Source organism: Dufourea novaeangliae, unplaced genomic scaffold, assembly GCF_001272555.1.
Source record: "Dufourea novaeangliae isolate 0120121106 unplaced genomic scaffold, ASM127255v1 scaffold60, whole genome shotgun sequence".
Taxonomy (NCBI): Eukaryota; Metazoa; Arthropoda; class Insecta; order Hymenoptera; family Halictidae; genus Dufourea; species Dufourea novaeangliae.
This window is the reverse complement of record NW_015373935.1, coordinates 332,536-351,409: the sequence shown is the minus strand read 5'-3', so window position 1 is coordinate 351,409 and position 18,874 is coordinate 332,536. Positions and strand designations below refer to the sequence as shown.

The window sequence follows — 18,874 nt, the reverse complement described above, 5'->3', positions numbered from 1 at the left end:
CCGTCCAATTCTTCTCGGCTCGAATTTCTCAAACGATCCCTCTCGAGGTGTCTCCGGGTCACGGGGCCGATCGATGCCCAGACACATACATTATTCGCCCCGTCCCATTCATCGTCTACCCGCGCGAAGGAATATTCACGTGCGCTAATTTATGATGTTCGTGTTTCTGGGTAGGGATGCAATGGAAATTCTTCATGGTCCTTTATTTCTGTCAATCTTCTTCTGTATTCCGTCTCGTTGCGTTTGGTATTTTGGCTATTGGAGATCCATACGAAGATCTATTAGGTGTACTCAATTGTAATCTACTGTATTTTGTAAAATTCAGTACTTACTTTTGTGGAGGTCAGAAGCCTGTGCTGTTTCGGTGATATTTGTTCCAAATTCTCTAATGTTCTCCCATGTTCGTTATATTTAACACTAGAACTACCAGAGCAGTCAAAATGACTGGTTGTCACATTCTTATAACGATGATTAAAATATTATAACAATACAATTCCTCAGACCCTTGGCAACGTTTATTTGATATGGGAGTGACGAAATCAGTTAATTTATAAATTTGTTCATTTTGATACGTTTATCATGTTTATCAACCGATCGAAATAGATGTGCGATTATTGTCGATAGTTCTAGTGTTAAAGAAATTAGTTAATTTACAAATTTGTAAATTTTCAAAAGTTTGCCATATTTATCGATCGATCGAAAAAGATATGCGTTTACCGTTGGTAGTTCCAGTGTTAATAGCGTATAGCAATTTACAATTTACATTTTTCATAGTTTCCACTAAATCTGGAGTCGCCGATGGTACCTAACGGAAAATTATAAGTAGGAATACTGCAAGGAAGATTGAACGTTTCAAATTACTATGGGGGACGTCTGTTGGCTCTAAAGGGCCGAGTTGGACAGCACTGGGTTACAGTTTCGCTTTTTGTTAAACCAATCCGATACAGCTCTCCGAACAAACTGTGCACACTCTCGACGTTATTGGATCTAACCCAATTAACGCATCGTGAATATATCCGACAGAAGCGGAAAGAAATATCGAAAATCGTTCGTAAGAGTTGATCTCGGAGAACCGCAGTGGCGGCAAGGAGTTGGAGGAACGATCGAGGGCGCTAAGCTCACTCGGTGGTGCTTAACGCCGTCGGATTTCGAACAGGGGATCAAGAGGGCGAAACTGGTGGTGTTGGTGCACCGTTGTTATGCACCGACCAGATATTACCGTTCCGTATAATTCCCATCACCCTCCACCATTTAGGCTAAACAGAAAATCAAATTGCTGTCCCAAATGTAAAGTGTATCGCCGCCATATTGGGCCTACAGTAAATTACTTACTGACAGCACTAATACTCGAATAAAGTACTCATTATACAACAGCAAAATGTTCATGGCTGAGAATAATGTCCCGTTCCTCTCGCCACCAATTTGGGAAACTAATTAAAGGTATCAACGAATTACCAGAGTCGAAACAACGAACAAGGGAAAAACACTTGCGTAATGGGTACCGATGGCCACGACCGTCGCCGTTGTCGGGAAATCTAGTTACTTTGCGTAACGACTTTAAATTCCCTATTGTCTCTGCGCGGCTCGTAATTACTCGGCGTCGACGTCTTTTGCCGAGAGGAACGGGTACGCGTTTGCGATGCGTCGGGAACGGGCTTGCCGTTTTATGGCCGACTGCTCCTTGTACGTACAATGCACGCCCGCGGCCAACGTCACATAATATACTAGTACACGTGCACCGAGCAGCCAGCCGGTTACGTAGGAACGGTAATTAATCGGTTTTTGTGTACCCAGCTAGGTGGTAATATCGCCCGGGCCCCGGATACGCCGGCGGCCATTTTCCATCCGGTCCACCGTTCTTACTGGGCCTGTACAGGGTGTACTCGGTAACTCTGTCAACCTCGAATATCTCCATTGTATCGAGTTACTAGGGGAAAAACTTTAATTACAAAAGTTACACGGTTGCAAGAAGGACGTAACATGGTGGCAATAGTTACTTTGTAGGTGGAGGCGTGAAGATCTGGAGTGCGACAATAAAGCGAAAGTGTAGAATTCGTTCGTTCGATGTTCGGTTTTCGAGAGTCGACTTTGGAAATTTCTGTGGACACGTATGTAGTTGTGCTTCTCATCAAAGGTGCGATAAAAACGTTACGAGTGCCAATTAATATTTGCTATTTGGTGTACCAATAAATCGTGTGACTGTCTTTGTGAAATTCGGTGTTTGTTTTGAAAGAACTCATATTCCCGTTCCACATTCGTTATTTACATACATACGTATTCGTTGTTTGTTTCCCTCATCCTCCGCCGTTTTGAGTAAACAGAAGAGCGGGAAAATATTCCAAATTTAAACAGTATTGCAGTCATATTGCAATCATAGTGGGTTACTATTTGGTATACCTAGTATATTTACTGGTATTAAAATTACTACAATCTTTCTCTAAAATTTGCACTCTCTCGTGGTCCATAAACATAAAATCTATCATAGTCCTCTCATGAGCGTCAGCCCGAATCGTCTACGGCTCTCTTTTTCTTTCGACTTTCTGCCACGCCCCGAGAAGAATATCTCAGTGGGAATGGGGGAGAGGCGTTGCTTTGTCAATTTTTTGAGAACGGTCCCCGTCGATGCATATTCAGCGGGCGTGAAAAATGCCACGATAAATCCTTTCGCGAGGGTAGATCGCGGCGGCCGTCATCCCCTCGCCAGAATAACGACTCCCTCAAGGAAATCTTCTGCCTTTCGCGCAAAAGTCCGACTTGGCGGATCATTATGCCTTGATTTGTGCGCCCCAGATATCCGAGAACGAGAGCCGGTCTTTATCGAGCGATACACATGCCGCGTTTCCACAGACAGGAAGCATAATGGACCCGTCTCGGGATCAATGGAAGGAAAGCTCCTAAGCTTCCTTTCCGTCTGCTCAATGAAAAAATTATTGATGACCCATGGACATGTAAGAGTCTTTCTTTAACGAAGGATTCGCGAAATCTCTTCCACAATCAGGATGTCTCTTCACTGTTCACCGTCTTTTCGTACATTAACATCTGTGAAAGAATTTGAAATTAAAATAGGAGTTTGTTAGTCAGTAGCGTGTGAACCTCTGCGTCTTCAATTTTGGAAGACACATTGTTTTCTGAACTCAAGTGTAGATTCACACTTTTAACTTAATTTTGCAACTACAGATCATTCCCCAATAGAAGATGTTTGTTTCTATCATCGTCCGCCATTTTGACTAAACAGAAGCCCGGGGAAATGTTCTAAATTTAAATTGTATTGCCTCCATATTGAAACCGTACTACATTACTACCTCTTACCCCTAACATATTTACTGATATTAACGTTACTACAATATTTACTGTTACATTTACAATGCGTTAAAAAAAGAGGGAGAGCAGAACGAACATTCCAACAATATCGAAATTCATCCCCGAAGTAAAGAAACGAAACGAAGGAACGGACCTTTCGCGAGACATCTAGCCAGATAACGTTCGTGAACGAAATGCTCGATGATGAAGCACGAACGAGCATCGGCGGTTGAGTGTACTCACCGAGAGTGACGAGTATCGATTATCGCTGGTGCACGGGAGAGGACCGAATTCGCTCCCCGTCACGTCGACGGTTTCGATCTAGAGGGGAACCCCCGGCTGGATTTTGGGGGTTTTGATCGAGAACTTTCCGTCTGTCCCCTTGACGCTCCTTCGGCCCCTCGAAGTTTAGGGAGATTGAGGTATTTCTGGTTCCGTGGCACAGTGGACGGGGATTCGGGGACGAACGATAGAATACTTGGATGGATACTTGGATTGTCGGACGGACAGAAGCCCCGAAGGTCCACTGTAAACCCAAATTGATCACAGGAATCTCGATCTTGCTGCGACAGTTGCAGTAAAGTCTGGACCAGGTTTGGAATTATTAATCTAGTCGGTATTGGATTTATGGTTTTTTTGGTTTGGAATTATTAATCTAAGGTCAATATCCCTATTTCTAATTACGTTTCGATTTCTGCTCAGTACGTCTATTTTTTATTTACTGTGAAAAGTTAAAAAGATTATTTTAACAAAATTTTATTATTATAAAAACATGTCCTACACGATCTGAAGCTCTAATAATGAACGGTAGAGATTGGTCTCGTTATTAAATGGGAGACTAATAGCTCCTTAAATGTAATGTCGATCTATATCAATCTTTTTACACGATAATTTAGTTCTTATTACGATATCATCACTATGACTATATTAAACAACCATAGTTGCCAAACCACTTAGTATTCGCGTGATTTCAATGTAACATTGTGTTTCTCTCCGCGTTTCTATTGCGCCACTCCGCCGCGTTTTCTGCAACGGAAGTTCTCTATTTTGTGATTAAAACGTGAATGGCGGGGAAAACGACAGACCTAATATTCAATTCTCAAAGGGGAGAGAGAACGGTTTCCAGGGTGCGCGCAGGGAAGCCAAGATAAAACGCGGCCGAGGATTCTTTTTATGCGGAGAGATCCGCGGGGGGCTGTTCGTTAAGCCCGGCCGTACGAAAATTACGAGAAGCCATTTATTTTTCAGGGTACACGCGGCCGCGGAACGCTTTTCAATGTATCCCAGAGGCGCGCATCCGCGGAAAGAGAGAGCCCAGAGACGGCGAAGTTGTTGCCGCTCCGAGTGGGACAAACACGCCGCGTCGAATGAAATGAAAAATCGTCGACGGTTTCGCCGGTGCCTCGTGATTCTTCTCCGTCAACGAGTACCCTTTTGAAACCTTAAAAAAGCCACGTTTCGAAAAGTAATGAGAATTACTCATTAATTATGCGTTTCTTTAGTGGTTTTCGACGAGTTTCAGGGTGTAATTTAACGCGACGTACCTCGTCGTCTGAGAGTATACATTTCAATCGTTGATCCTCAATCCCAATCTACGGTTGAGATTGATGCTGAATAGAAATAAAAGCCTGACACCAAGTTTCCGATACCTGTCACGCCTACAGTCGAAATTTTTAACCTTGTAGAAGGCTGCTCTCGAGTGCATATGTAGCGTAAAGCCATTCAGACAACTCTCAAAAGTAGCAGTGGTGCATAAAAAATCTGACACCAAGATTTCAATGGCTATCGCTTCTACAGTTGAAATGTAAAGTTACAGAAGTGTGCTCACAAGTGGACACGTAGCTTAATGTTACTGAACTACTCTGGAATACAGAGTTAAGATCGACAGATACAGATTGTTTATAGACCAATAATTGCTGTAGTCTACTATCTTGAGAATCTACGTATTATCAAGTGGACACGCAGCATAAAACTAAGCTCAATGAACTCTGGAAAGTAGAACTCATCAGTGAATAGAAGCTTAAGACCAGTTCGTTGAAAGTTAAGCTGCAATAGAAAATATTAGTGTAATCGCAAAGAATCTAGCATAGTTATTTCTAGGTGTCTATTGTGTACACTAACCACGAACACCTAAATTACTTTGGCTACCACAAACAAACAAAAGAAAATAATGCCTATAAAGGTGTTCAAATGGTTCGAAGAGTGTCCTCATTACAGTTATATTACCAGCATAAAAAACCTCGAAAGATATAACCTCCAAATACTCGTTTCCCTCCACACCACCGAAAACAATCGTGGTATTCGCAATTACCGGGTCGCCGTTTACACGACATTGCCAACAACAAAAATTAATATCCCTGGAAAGGCGTCGGTCCCCGGTATACCTACCCGTGCACGGTAAAAATTCGATGAAAAACATTTTTCAATCCCGACATCGCGGAAAAATTCCGCTCACATACGTATATTTCCCAACGGAGTGCATAAATCGTTCCCAAAGAGTAGAATCTCAAGGGAATTTTAATCGACGCGATGGAAATACCTGGGCGACACGTAAGAAATTGAGAGAGAGAGAGAGAGAGAGAGAGAGAGAGAGAGAGAGAGTTTCCTTTCAGAGGCCGCGGCGCCCGTTTCCTCTTTCTCGACGATGGAGAGAGGACTGAAAATTTCGACGTTACGGCAAATCGACGGCCTCCGCCGTTGGCTGCTCGCAACGGGTCACGGACGGGTAGGGCGGGTAGCACGCTCATCATCGACGGCTAATTAAAAGCAATCAGCCGGTTTCGGCTCATCCTTGAGCCAATTTTTTAGGGCGAAACTGCAGCACGGCGTTATGCGAGAATGGACGAGTGCGGGGGAAGCTTTTCATATTAATTTGAGATGTTCCACCGCGGCACGGTTAAGTGGCCCCCTACCCTTTTATTGTCGAGTAGCTTCTATCCGCGCGTTCCATAAAGACATCACAGTTTTTTCAAATCTGCAAAGCATTTCGGTGAAAAGTTCATTTTGTGCCCTCTTCTGTGGGGACGAGAAGGTATATTAGATGGGTATTAGGTGTACCGACAGGTAATTCGCTATCTCATGTTCGGAAATACCGATCGTGCAAAGAGCGATCTGAGAGTGCTTTGAGAGATATTGTTAATCATTCTACCAGCTGTCTTATAATGCAAATTGTTAGTAATTATAACAAGAATTTTTACGAGTGAATAATATTGTATTTGATCACAAATGATTAAACAATTGTTTTACCTTCTCATTTAAGAAACAAATTAGCATCGTTTTTAAGTAACTATTGAACAAAACTAAAATATTCTAAAAATATTCATGGGATTCCTCGGACCAGACCTCACCACTTAACGGTTAACTCGCACGTTTCTACGGATCACCAGTGACAGTCACCGAACCATATATGTATATCTCCAACAAAACAAATATTTCGGAATATTTCTACGGGGCACGATGGACCCAGCCGCCAAATTTCAAATTTCACACTCCTAAACTTAAATTTCACTACAATCCCTTCACAGAAAGTTCCGTTTTGATATATTCATGAAAAACCACCCTGTAACCGTATCGAAAAGCACGTACGATTAATCGAGAATACATTTCCTTTGTCCCCGCGATTCGAGCGTCCGGAGGGGGTGGGGCTGAATCGATATCGTGAATGACATGTTAAACAATCCGGAAGAGGGTAACTGGCGGGTAATAACTCGTTTACCTGTGTTCTTGGGCAATCGAGACGCGGCCGCCTAGCATTGTGCCGCGGGAGAAGCCCGTTCGAAAACAGGTCACCCGTTCGCCCGACCTGATAGAAGATGAACTTTGCGTTTCTAGCGAATATTTTCGCGACCGAACGAGCAATTATCTCGACGATTCTATCGGCTGTGTTTAATTCTTTTGTTTGCCTCCTCGTAGAGGGAACCTCGGGGGGAGGGGAGGGGGTTGAATTTCTCCCCCGCGGTTCATCAATTTTTTCAGATCGATGCGCCCTGTGTGTTTTCAGACATTTTCGCGAGCACATTTGTATCGGGGACCGTGTCGCGACAATGGAACGAGGACCGATAACGCGTCGAACTACGGGTATAAAACGAGCACTGGGATATACAGGGTGTCACAAAATAGCTTCGACTCCCGGAAATGAGGGGTTCCTGGGGTGATCTGGAATAGCTTTTTCCTTAGCGAAAATGTTATCCGAGGCTTTTTTAACGAGATATTAACGAGTCTGCCGGCTGAGCTCTGATTGGTCAGGGTTTGTCGTTAATATCTCGTTAATAAAACCTTAGATAACATTTTCGCTAAGGAAAAAGTTGATCCAAATCATCCTAGGAACTCTCATTTCCGGGAGTCGAAGGTATTTTGGGACACCCTGTACAATTCGATGAACTGTACCGAGCCCCGTATTAATACTAGCGTTTTACGGGGCACACGGCAGTCGTACGTACTCGTTCTGTTTTATGGGGACAGTAGAGGTATGAACTAGCGATCGATGATGGTTATCGTTATCGCAGCTGTATTTCACGTAACAGTATGGCTTTCTTTATACGATTTGCGAATGAATTTAGTAACTGGTTACATGAATGTTACTGAGTTTAAACCTTTGCACTCCTAATTCTTTTTCAATTTTTTTTCTAGTAACTGCCTATTATTTTAGGTGTTTTATTTTAAATATATACACTTCAAAAGACAGTGGCTGATAGGAACCAATTTAAACAAATTTATTTTTACTAATTATGTTGATAATAGTATTGAAATTTTGTTGATATGATATTTGTGGAATATCTAAATATTTTTTACTGGTAAATAAACAAATTTTAATAAACAAAGGAAGATTAAATACTTACAGAAAAAATTTCAAGGATTTTTTTGTTACATAAATTTCTTGTAGAAAAGCTTTGTGGAAACTGTGGCTTTCGAAAATTTATAGCTGTTATGTACATACAAAGTTGAATTCTATTGGTTTTGTCTGTGTTGAAGTATGCTCATGATTATACCGATCATGAACGAAGCGACTGTTTGCAATGAAAACTATTGACCCACCAGAATGAGCATACAGTATCAATTTATAGTACCGTAAATATTCACGATGGTATGTCACGAAGTAATATGTTTACGCAATTGTAAAATTCGGTCACGTCGAACTACATTCGTCTATAGCAATTTGTATCGTGTCGCTTCAATAGAAAACGTAGTGCTAAAGTACTATAGAGCTGAGCTATGTGAAATTTAAATCACATTTGACGTAGCACGTGATTCGCAAAACACGGTATACTACGTGATTTCAATGTCTAATTCGAATATACATATATAGTAATGCATATGGTATCACGTTCCATCATCATTTACCAACGATGAAATCCATGGTACTACGTCTTTTGCTAGATAACTATAGTTTCTTTAAAGCACGTAGTTACTACATATCTACGAATTCTAATTTACATAGAACCTCTTCCCTTAATTTTCTATTAATAATACAAATCGTAGTAGGTACTAAGTTCTTTATTAACATTACAGCTACCAGACCTGTCAAAATAACAGATTGCAGATTTCTTATTTTACGATTATTGAAACTATAATAATGCCATTGGCAGTATTCACGTTGACTTTTAATTTACTGTACATTTTTATATTGTACTATATTATTCTAATTTTATGTTCAATGCTGGTTGTTCTAGGGAAAAACGCGTAGTGCCACGTAACGTCGAATGCTAACCAATCTACCGCCACGTTCCATCATATTCCACGGTTGAAACGTGCCAAAATAATACGCCTTTAATTAAGCCGTAGTTTCCAAAATATGTAGTACCTACTACGTCAACGCCCATCCCACCGCGAGTCTCGTTAGCGCGCCCCACTCGAAACTCTCGCATTTTTCAGCGCTCTACCATTTTTGCTCTAAATTGAATGCGTAAATACGTCCTGGTCATATTGCGTTAATAAACACAGTGTCCAGCGAAAAAAAAATCGCCAGTCTTTTATTTCAACGGTGCCCGTCGCTGTTCCAAAACTGTCCACGCGAAAAATTCAAATTTCGTCCTACTGTCGCGCCACCCCCCCCCCCCCTGACGGTATATTGTTCTGGGAGGCGTCTTCAGTGGACAGAATTTCGGTATTTGTCACGAGTTAAAAAGAATTCACAAGATTTACTTGAAAACTGGACCCCCGTCCACTTGAGAATAAACTTTTAATTTTCTTACTGTTGAGAATAAAAGCGACAGCTGTTACATAATAAATGGTAAGAGGATTTTTGTAGTTCTACGCCTACTACAGAGTTTCAATATCGAATGGAATTCTCGAGGGAGGAATTCTCAAGTGAGCACTAGCATTAGTCTCGAGAATCAAACTCCCAAGTGGACAGGTACCGTTACTCTTGGGCATAAAATTCTCGAGTGGACACGTATCGTTAGTCCCGAAACTAAAACTTCCAAGTGGACACATGACTTTGTCCTCGAAAGTAAAAATGATGAACTGTGAGAGACTATCCTACCAAGAATTTGCTCTATAGTTTCTATCTACTATGAATTCTACTTTCGAGGACAAAAATCCTTCAGAAATCGACGCAAGTGGACACGCGTCTTAACTCAGTAGGGTAGAAACGAGAATAATAGAAGAATAAGTTACCACAGATTTGCTTTCCAATCTATATCAATTACCGATTTCTATTCTCGAGGTTGAAACTCACAGAGGTCTATACTCAAGTGTATACGCAGCGTTACTCTCAAGAACAGAGACACCAGCTACGGAAGACCAATCTATCAAATCATTTCAGTCCAGTCTCTATTCAGCACCATTTACAAATCTCCCATACCTCGGTTCTCGAGTGAAGACGTGGCATAACCTCGGAACGCCTCTTTTTCACCGTCCTGTAGAAAGCACAAGATGAAACGGGGAAGAAAACGACGAGTTTTCGGTAAGAAGACGCGTGCATCCATCCTCGGTGAGCTTAGCATGCACTCGACGGGGGAGGAGCAGACTGCTTCCGGTAATGAAACTCGACGCTAAGAGGAACTTGGAAAGAGAGACAAACTGAACGAGTGAGAAGGATAGAGGGACGCGGCAGGCACGCACGTGGGGACGTTGAACGGTCTAAGGGATGCTGGAGGGGATGCAGGAGGTTGAGGTCGCATTGATTTTGTCTAGACAGGGTGGAGACTAGCTGTGTGGTGTCGTCCTTCGCTCACCGTTGATATTCCGGCAGCCAGTGCGCGCTCGGTGCACGCACCTGCCAGCCAGCCTGCAACTGCACTCTTGACCGGTGTGGTCGACTCTGGTCCCCCACGAAAACCGACCATTTTAGTTTTTTTTTTTTTTATGTCCTCGAGTTCTCGCCATTCTTCTGTCCCCTTTCTTCTCCTTTCTCCGCCATTTTTTTTTTTTGTATTCCGTTCTCTTTCGTGTTCCATCGATCTGGCGGGAAATTCGATCCACTACAATTGCGAGTGAAAGCCGTCTACGAAGCGACACCGGCGACCCTGTGTGCGGGTTCTTGCACTTTCACCCGCGACCGTGATACGATCCTTTTGGATTAGTGCCGTGGAAACGAGTGAACGATTCGTCTGACGATCGGTTTGCTCTTAATGGAACTTCGGTTTCGATTTCTGTTCAACCGCGAAGTGAATGTTTCAGTGTTATTGGGCGCGTTATTGTACGATGTTAGAGTTACTCGAGGGTCTAATGGGAGGATCGGGCGAAGTGCTGCGTGGAATATCGTTGAATGATCTGTGAGAATGGGGGTGTGCGTAAATATATTCATGGTTTAACGGTAAGGTGAGTTTGGTGTTTTGTTAAACCTCTGGATAGACTGTTTTAGACAATATCGTCGAGTAATTGTTTAGGACCAGACTCCACTATAGTGGCTCTCTTTGGGTAGCTACCATATTAATTCGTTTACTTCATAATAACAACAGGCGTATTCTAGCCGCGAATAAGTGATCGTGATCGTGGCTAGAACTATTGTGTACAGTGATAACACTTTTTGGCTAGCTCCTCTATGGTAGCTATAAAATGTTAACTGTTGGGTCGAGTCGAAAACACATTCCGTCATTTATATGGAAGCTTTATCGAACAGTAATTGAATGGGAATAAATGGAACAAAATTCCTAGCTGTATTTTAATACAAACTGAGGTAAAATACTGTCTAGTGATGGCATCGAAGAGAATGGAGGTTTCCTGTAGCAAAACCGTGACATTTCCATCTTCTCTTCTTGCTCCTTTTTTTTCTTTTCATTCTTCGGAAGTCAATAGATATTTGGAAGATATTAAATATCATGACATCACTTTATAAGTACTGTCGAAAGTAATTTTCCTGGGTTTCGTCACCCAGTGCACCTCTAAGCTCTAAATTGAAACCAGTTTCATCGTCATCAATCTGTTCCTGCAGAAATACAGATTTTCACGGACTAATTCACCCAAATTGAGATCAACCAGGAGTTCCATCGGTTTTGCCAGGTTCCAAATAAAATAACAATCTTCGTACATTTGATTATATTCGGTTCCAAATGAAATAACAAGCAGGTTCAATTGGAACAGTTAGGTTCCAAGTAAAATAACAATTTTTGTAAATATTACTATACTCTTCGGTACACTGACTTTCAGACAATCCAGTGCGCTGTAAACGCATGAGAATCCACAGTCCCTCCCGTCGTATTCATCTCTGAAAAATATTCTTTGTCGCGACTATTGTTAATTTTCGAACGATGCGCTCGCGCTGGTCCCTCATTTTCGCAAAACATCCATCGGGCCGGGTACCCTAGAAAGCGTACGTTTCGAGGCATATAATCCCCGATAAAGCCCGTTTCGCTTCAGAGTTTCCATTGTCGCGGTGTATTTGTGAGGAAATGAAAACGACACGGAGAGAGCCGTTCGAACATTTGCATCCGTCGCGATGTCGTCGCTACCTACCCTAAAAACCTAATCTTTAATCTGATCTTCGAGTTAATTAATTTTATACTCTGCTCGGAAACTAAATTAGAGGATCGTACATTGCAGCTGCTGCACACGTAAATACTTTTTTCACATGGAATTTTTTTTACAAGAACAAAAACCAAGTTCATAGTGCCTTCTAATTAACATTTGGCTTTCCTCTTTGTAATTACCATTCTGCTTTTCTCTTTTGTATTTACCAGTAGTATGTTTCGTGTAGTTTTAATATTCGTCAGATTTATACTTATATTTTAATGGGAATTAACCCGTAAATAAATAAATAAATAAAACTAGATGTTGGTAATACATGGAAATAATGTTAATTTATCGTTCCTATAACTTCTTTTGTTGTTTCTTTCGCGTGATTAACATAACAAGGTTGTCCACTATAGTGAGTTCCTAATTATAATTAAAAATTATATTAAAAAATTTCCCCCTGTAGTCTGTCTTCGTGAGTCTGTCAGTCGTCTTGTCTCGTTAAGCAAGAGGAGGCAGCAGTAAAAGCTTGGATCGTAAGGGTTTTCGACGGCCCACAAATTAATTCGTTTTCGCGAGGCTCCTGTCTGAGCTCGAAACGACGAAGCTAACGAAACGATAACTTTTAATCCTTGTTTAATTGCCAGCCGGGTATGAGGAGGAAAGGGGGACGGTTAATTGGTAACGCTCGCTAACAAAGTCCACTTTAATTTCTGTCCGACTCGAGTTTATAACTTGATCGGAGCAGCGTCGATAATTCTGTTAATTGAAAACCGAAATCTCGGCCCGAAAGATCGTTTTCGATCGAAATTTATCAATGAAATCGATTTAACCGTACATTCATCGTCCCTCTCATTTCGATCTCTGTTCTCCGAAGAAATTCTTTAATAAGTGAAAACGACGATTCCACGAGCAAGATACATTTTCAAATTACAAAACTTTCCTGGGTTGTTTAAGCCGGTGCACCAGCAATGATTCCTCCTTAAAAACTCGTTTCCCTTGTCAAATTATATATTGCAATAAAAATTGCCTGGGATTCGTTAGTATTCATTAAGACGTTGTGGGCAGCGTAAGCTCGTTAAAACAGAAGCTACGAGTTTCCTCGGGTCGTACTTTCATCACCTCCGTGGTCTATTCAATAATTATCGCGATGAAGAAATAAGAGACCGTTCTCTCAAATAACAGCTCACTTTTTCAAGCAACAGCAGAACAACCGAGTATTTAATTTTACATGAAATCAGCACGGTAATCCTCTCGTGGATTTTCCATCGTTTTAAGAAAGATTGTATTAAATCCTTTGAATATGATAATAAAAGTAAGATGAATTAAGTGTTCACCCATTCAGAAATGTACTGTGAGTCGTGAGTTCTCGGTTAATATGAACACTCTCAGTCAGTCAATAGATTAACTAAATAAGACCTACTCAAATTAAATATGAAATTTTATTTTTCAGGGACCCCCTCAACTCCAATCATGCCGGGGGGCACACCTGGAACTCCATCTTCCAAAACAAAGGTAAAACGATTATTTTCTTCATCATAAGTATTTTTTTAGTTTCTTTCGTTCCATTTTCGCTTTTATTATTTCTATATTTCCATGTTTTTTCAAACGCTGTTAGTAATTATTCGTAACATATTCTCAGCTTCGTCCATAATTTCGAACAGCTCGGCCAGCAGACTAGCGCTCTGATTGGTAGAGATTTTTCGTTAATATCTCGTTAACAAAGCCTCGGATGAAATTTTCGCTAAGGAAAAACTTATTCCAAATAACCTCACGAGTGACCTGTTTCAGGAACTTACATCACTTTTGTTTCACCCTGTATACGATCGATATATTAATTCGCGTCGATATGTTTGCAGGACAAAATAATGCTGAGAACGAAGGTCGTGGTGGCTCTGTACCCTTTCCGAGCGGTCGAAGGGGACGACCTGTCTCTAAAAAAGGTGAGTCTACATCGAATCCAGGCCCTTTGAGGGCAAGGACAATAAACCGTCGAGACCGTCGATTTGCATGGAATCGCGTGCTTGCTCGCGGACTGAAAACGCGTACAAAGTGTTCTATATGTGATTGAACGACGATAAAAGAATTTACGTTCCCCAGCATGTATGTAGATATACATATGCGTAGGTAGTATCTCCGCGTGGCTTTAATTGCATCGCAGAGGAGATGAAATTGCAGTGATACTTCATTTGAAACAGGGAACCTCGGCCGAATGAAAGCCGACCCAGAGTCGATATTCATTTTTTAATTGACCCTTAACATCTCCTCATAAGCTGAAAAAACGTTTTATCTTTTAGAAACTAATGAGACGACGGTAAATCGAAATAAACGGGGCTCAATTGATAGTTTTGCTTTCACTGTATTTCATAGAGCTCTGAAGTCTATAAATTCATAAAATCCGCGGTCTTAGAGATATTATTGTTTGTAATATTTTTTTGCTTACTATAATCATTGTTTATTTGATTTTGTGGAAGCATAATGAGTGGTATATATTTTTTTATACTTTGTTTTTCTTTGGACGATGGTAATCAGTCATCGAGCCTTCACGTTCTAGCCAATTCCAGGCACACACACTCGATACACCATCGTCACGTCAGAGCTACCTTCCCAGACCGTTTCGACGCAACGTAGACGATGTTAGACGTCCCCGGAGCAACTGTAACGCGTCAAGTTTCGAACACGATTAAAGTTATAATCGCGTCCGATGATCAAACTTTCGCACCGCTGATTCCTGTGGGCGGGGGATCACCGATCTCGATAATATCCCGCGTCGATCGTATTATCGGCGTGGAGTTTCTCCCCTAGTAGCCGAGCATCGTTCGAATTCCACGGAACACACCGGTTATCCTCTAATATGCGGATAGAAACCGCTTCCAGGTCCCATTAACACTTGGACATCGCCCATTTACGGCATATGGTGCTTCGTCAACCGTTTAAATCAACTGCGCGACGTTTTACAGCTTTCCGATGGGGTGGAAGGGGGAGGCTGTTGCCATCATCGATGGCCTGAACTGAAATCTGCGGTGGGAGCTTTGCCCTGGCAACGGTAACGGGCTATGGTTCGTTATTAGCGGTTGTGTATAAATTGGGACACGTGAATACAACACCGCACCGAAGTGATTAAAGTTCCTCCGACCCTCACAATGGTGGATTCTATCCGTGGCCCCGTTTCGTGGGTTAGACTTGCGGGATTTTTGGTCTTCCTGGAGAGTTTCGAAGACATTACTAGCAAGGACTTCTACCAAAACGTAAAATACCGGTATTTTCGATTGTTACTTTGTTCTATATAAGCCCTACTCTTGTAGGAACCGAAAAAATACCGGTATTTATTTCGGTTTTCGGATCATTCGTCGGTTAAAATAAATCGATACCGGCCACGATGGTTCCCATCGGCGGATGATCGAGCAATAAACGGGGGATACACTTTCCTCGTGGCCTCAAGAAAATCCGTGGCAGCCTCTTCACCGGAAACGGTTCCCGGGATTTTCGCTCAATTTCATCCGGCTCGATATGATACACCGGCGCAACATCGTCCCAATCCCTCACCCAATACATACGTAGAGGAGGCGGGGCAAAAAAAATTGAGGGAAAAACTGGGTCGACAGGAATACACGGGAAATATAGAAATCTCCAGGAACAAACACGAAGCGACGTTGAAACCCGCCGAACAGCCGAGAGACACGGTTTTCGTCGAAACGACGGGGATCGCGGTGGCCCCATCGGCGGTTGATGTAACGTTATTCGATTTTTGGCCGGACGCAAAAAGCGTTTCGAAAGCTCGTCGTGGAAATCCTCCCCCACCCCCCATGAAAGCATCCGAAACCACTGTCTCTCTTTCTCACCGTCCCCATAATACGGTCGAAGTGGTTCCCTGACCTCCACGGCGGTGAGGGTGGGGCCTAGGACTTTCAAAAGGACGTTCGAAGGTCGATAATTTAATCTTAAATTACGTGTTTTTCGTACGGTTCTAAGTATCGGGTTCCTGCAGGCGGAACTGACGGGTTTGCCGATAGCTGTGCTCGGGGCACGCTCTTGTGAATGGGAATTAACTGGAACAGGTGTCGATGGTCGCGATGAAATTTACGTCACGTTTGACGTGTGCGTTTTTAACCCTCGAATGGCATGGGCCTAGCCAGGGTGAGGGCACTTGCTCCTCCTGGACGGAAAAAAGTGGCTTTTGCCTCACCCTACAAGAAAAAAGAATTGGATTTTGCCTTCCCCCCCCCTGCCTTCCCAGAGTTACAAAATTTTTACGTAATATTTAATATTGCAGTATAATTTGAAACACGACCAACAACCTTTATTAACGAAACGCATAAATTTCAACGATCTATGACTTTAAAAACAAAATAACGTGTGTCTGACTACGTACGGTTTTTTTCACTTGGCCGTCGATGTGTTAATATTTTTGCCCTCCTGACAGATAACCTGGCTATGCCCATGTTGAATGGTAAGGTGGGTTTTAAGGTCGTACTTGGTAAACGAGCAAATCTTCCCCTCCGGAGCTACCCCCCCACTATGGTCCTCGGAATGACTCTGTTCGAAATGTGTATATTAAATATTCCAAATATACGGTTCGTCATAGTATTAAGCTCGTTGAATTCCAATCGAAGGCCCGTTAACTACTAAGCAACAAATCGTCCGTATAGTTTAGTTCTGAGAACGTTGAAATTTGCTAGCCGGTCCATAAACAACGGAAGCATTTACAACCCCCTTCCCCCGTAGCTTTTAGTGGCGTATACAACTACGGGAAACGCGCACGGTTTTGTCAGAGGTAAATTAACTTCTGTTATTTCAGGGCGCAGAGTACGAGGTGCTGGACGACTCTCAGGAACACTGGTGGAAAGTCAAAGACGAGCACGGGTGCGTAAACCTACCCGGTATACATCTGAAAGACACGATGCACAGAACTGTAGACACGCGAAAGCAAACGGGCATTTCGGAACGTTTCGAGATAGAGTAAACGCCTGTTGTAGTCTGATCGGAAACTGGACATATTTCACTGGCCTGATGTTTGATACTTACAGGGAGAGGTCCCAGGTGTAACGATGACTTTTAACACTTTGACTGCTAAGTACGAGATAACTCGTACTTGAAACATTACAAAGAGGCTGAGTTATTTAAATACTGTTACGAAATTTTGGTGTAAAATTAATATCGCGGTATAATTTTAAATAAGACAAACAGCCTCTATTAACTAAACGCATACATTTCCGACGATATATGACTTAAAATACGAAATCAAGCCTGTCTGGCTACATATGGCTTGTTTCACTGTGGCAGTCAACGTACTTCTTCTAGGATTTTTAAAAAACGGGTCATAATATGAATTTTCGAGTCGGGATTTGATAGTAATTACCATATACCATCTACTTGAATTACCAACTAAAATAACTACGTGTTAATACTGAATATCCTGTGAAAAGTAGTTTTCCTAAAAGTAGTTGTCGTCACGAATACATATACGTGTTAGATGAATTTCGAAAAAACTGTTGTTTTATATTTTCGATTCATTTTTACATATGGAATCACATCCTTTCAGGATTATATCACACCAGTTCGGAAACATCCTGTATATAAGCTATAAATTTAACAGTACATATCTCATAAAATAATAGCCACATGCGGCTGAAACAGATACCATTGGCTTCAGAATTCCAAGCTCTGTAACTGTGCTAAACCTCATTACAAAGTCAGCGTTACACCTGGGGACCTCTCCTTGTTAGCAGTCTGACCGAACTTAAGAAACAGTTTCCCTTGAAACGGTATTATTAATTCACCGATTGTTAATATTGGATTCCGCAGCAGTAATTCTCCAGAATAAATTGGCTACTATTAGTGCTGTTGATGATCAGACAGACACCAAAGAATTAATCCTTTAATCAACAATAGATTTATCTGTTACTTCTACTCCTAAACATGATATGCATCTGGGGTCCTCATTTCTACATCAACCTCCAGAATCCCAAAATCATTCAACAATCCTCTTACTTACCCAAGATCAATCCTCACTCTACTTCTCAACAACAGACAATCCTTCCTCAATTCTTCTAAAAACAAGCCTCCATTCCTCTGTTCCGATCAGGATCAATCATACTCCACGATAATACTACTCTTTCACCAAACCCTCTGAGCGGTCCAAGAGCTTCGTCCCTCGAGCAACAGCTGACTAGTCTCCGAAAGAATTCATATCCCCCCACTTTCTTGAAATCCTCATCAGTCAACACTCCTAGCCACTCTTCGAGACCCCAAATGGTACATCAGAATCTGGCTCCACGTCAAAGCTAAACTAATATGGCAGGCCCCATCAGTTGTGCAAACAGCGTCGCCCCGCCCAGTACGAACATTGTTTCCATTTTAATTTCAAGGTATCAGTGTCCTGTGTGTGTGTGTGTGTGTGTGTGCACGGTGTATTCGGGTGGCTGGGTGCTTTTAAAGGCTTAGCCCGCCGGAACCGTCGCTTCATATTCCGTAATAACTGCTTAGTATGCCCAAAAGCGGATTATACATCAGGGGGGGAGGGGTACACTGTGTTTGTTGATCGTCCTTGGCATCGCAAACACACGCCCGTAAGGAAACGGGCGGCTGAGCTCGTGTCAAGGAAACCACACGGATAGCCCAAGGAGAACCAGGACGGGACCACAATATTACTATGCACTTAATCAATGCGCGGACGTGCGTG

At 42.2% G+C, this 18,874-nt stretch overlaps 1 protein-coding gene across 3 annotated transcripts in view; it reads left to right on the top strand.

Moving 5' to 3' along the window:
- The window catches only part of LOC107185341 (tyrosine-protein kinase Btk29A), a 186,048-nt gene that overhangs the window by 163,749 nt on the left and 3,425 nt on the right, over nucleotides 1-18,874 (top strand). For all 3 annotated transcript variants that reach the window (XM_015573006.1, XM_015573004.1, XM_015573005.1), the window contains 3 exons: nucleotides 13,646-13,707; nucleotides 14,052-14,135; nucleotides 16,991-17,055. In XM_015573006.1, coding sequence (XP_015428492.1) covers nucleotides 13,646-13,707; nucleotides 14,052-14,135; nucleotides 16,991-17,055 — 211 coding nt within the window. The remainder of the gene's footprint in view (nucleotides 1-13,645; nucleotides 13,708-14,051; nucleotides 14,136-16,990; nucleotides 17,056-18,874) is intronic.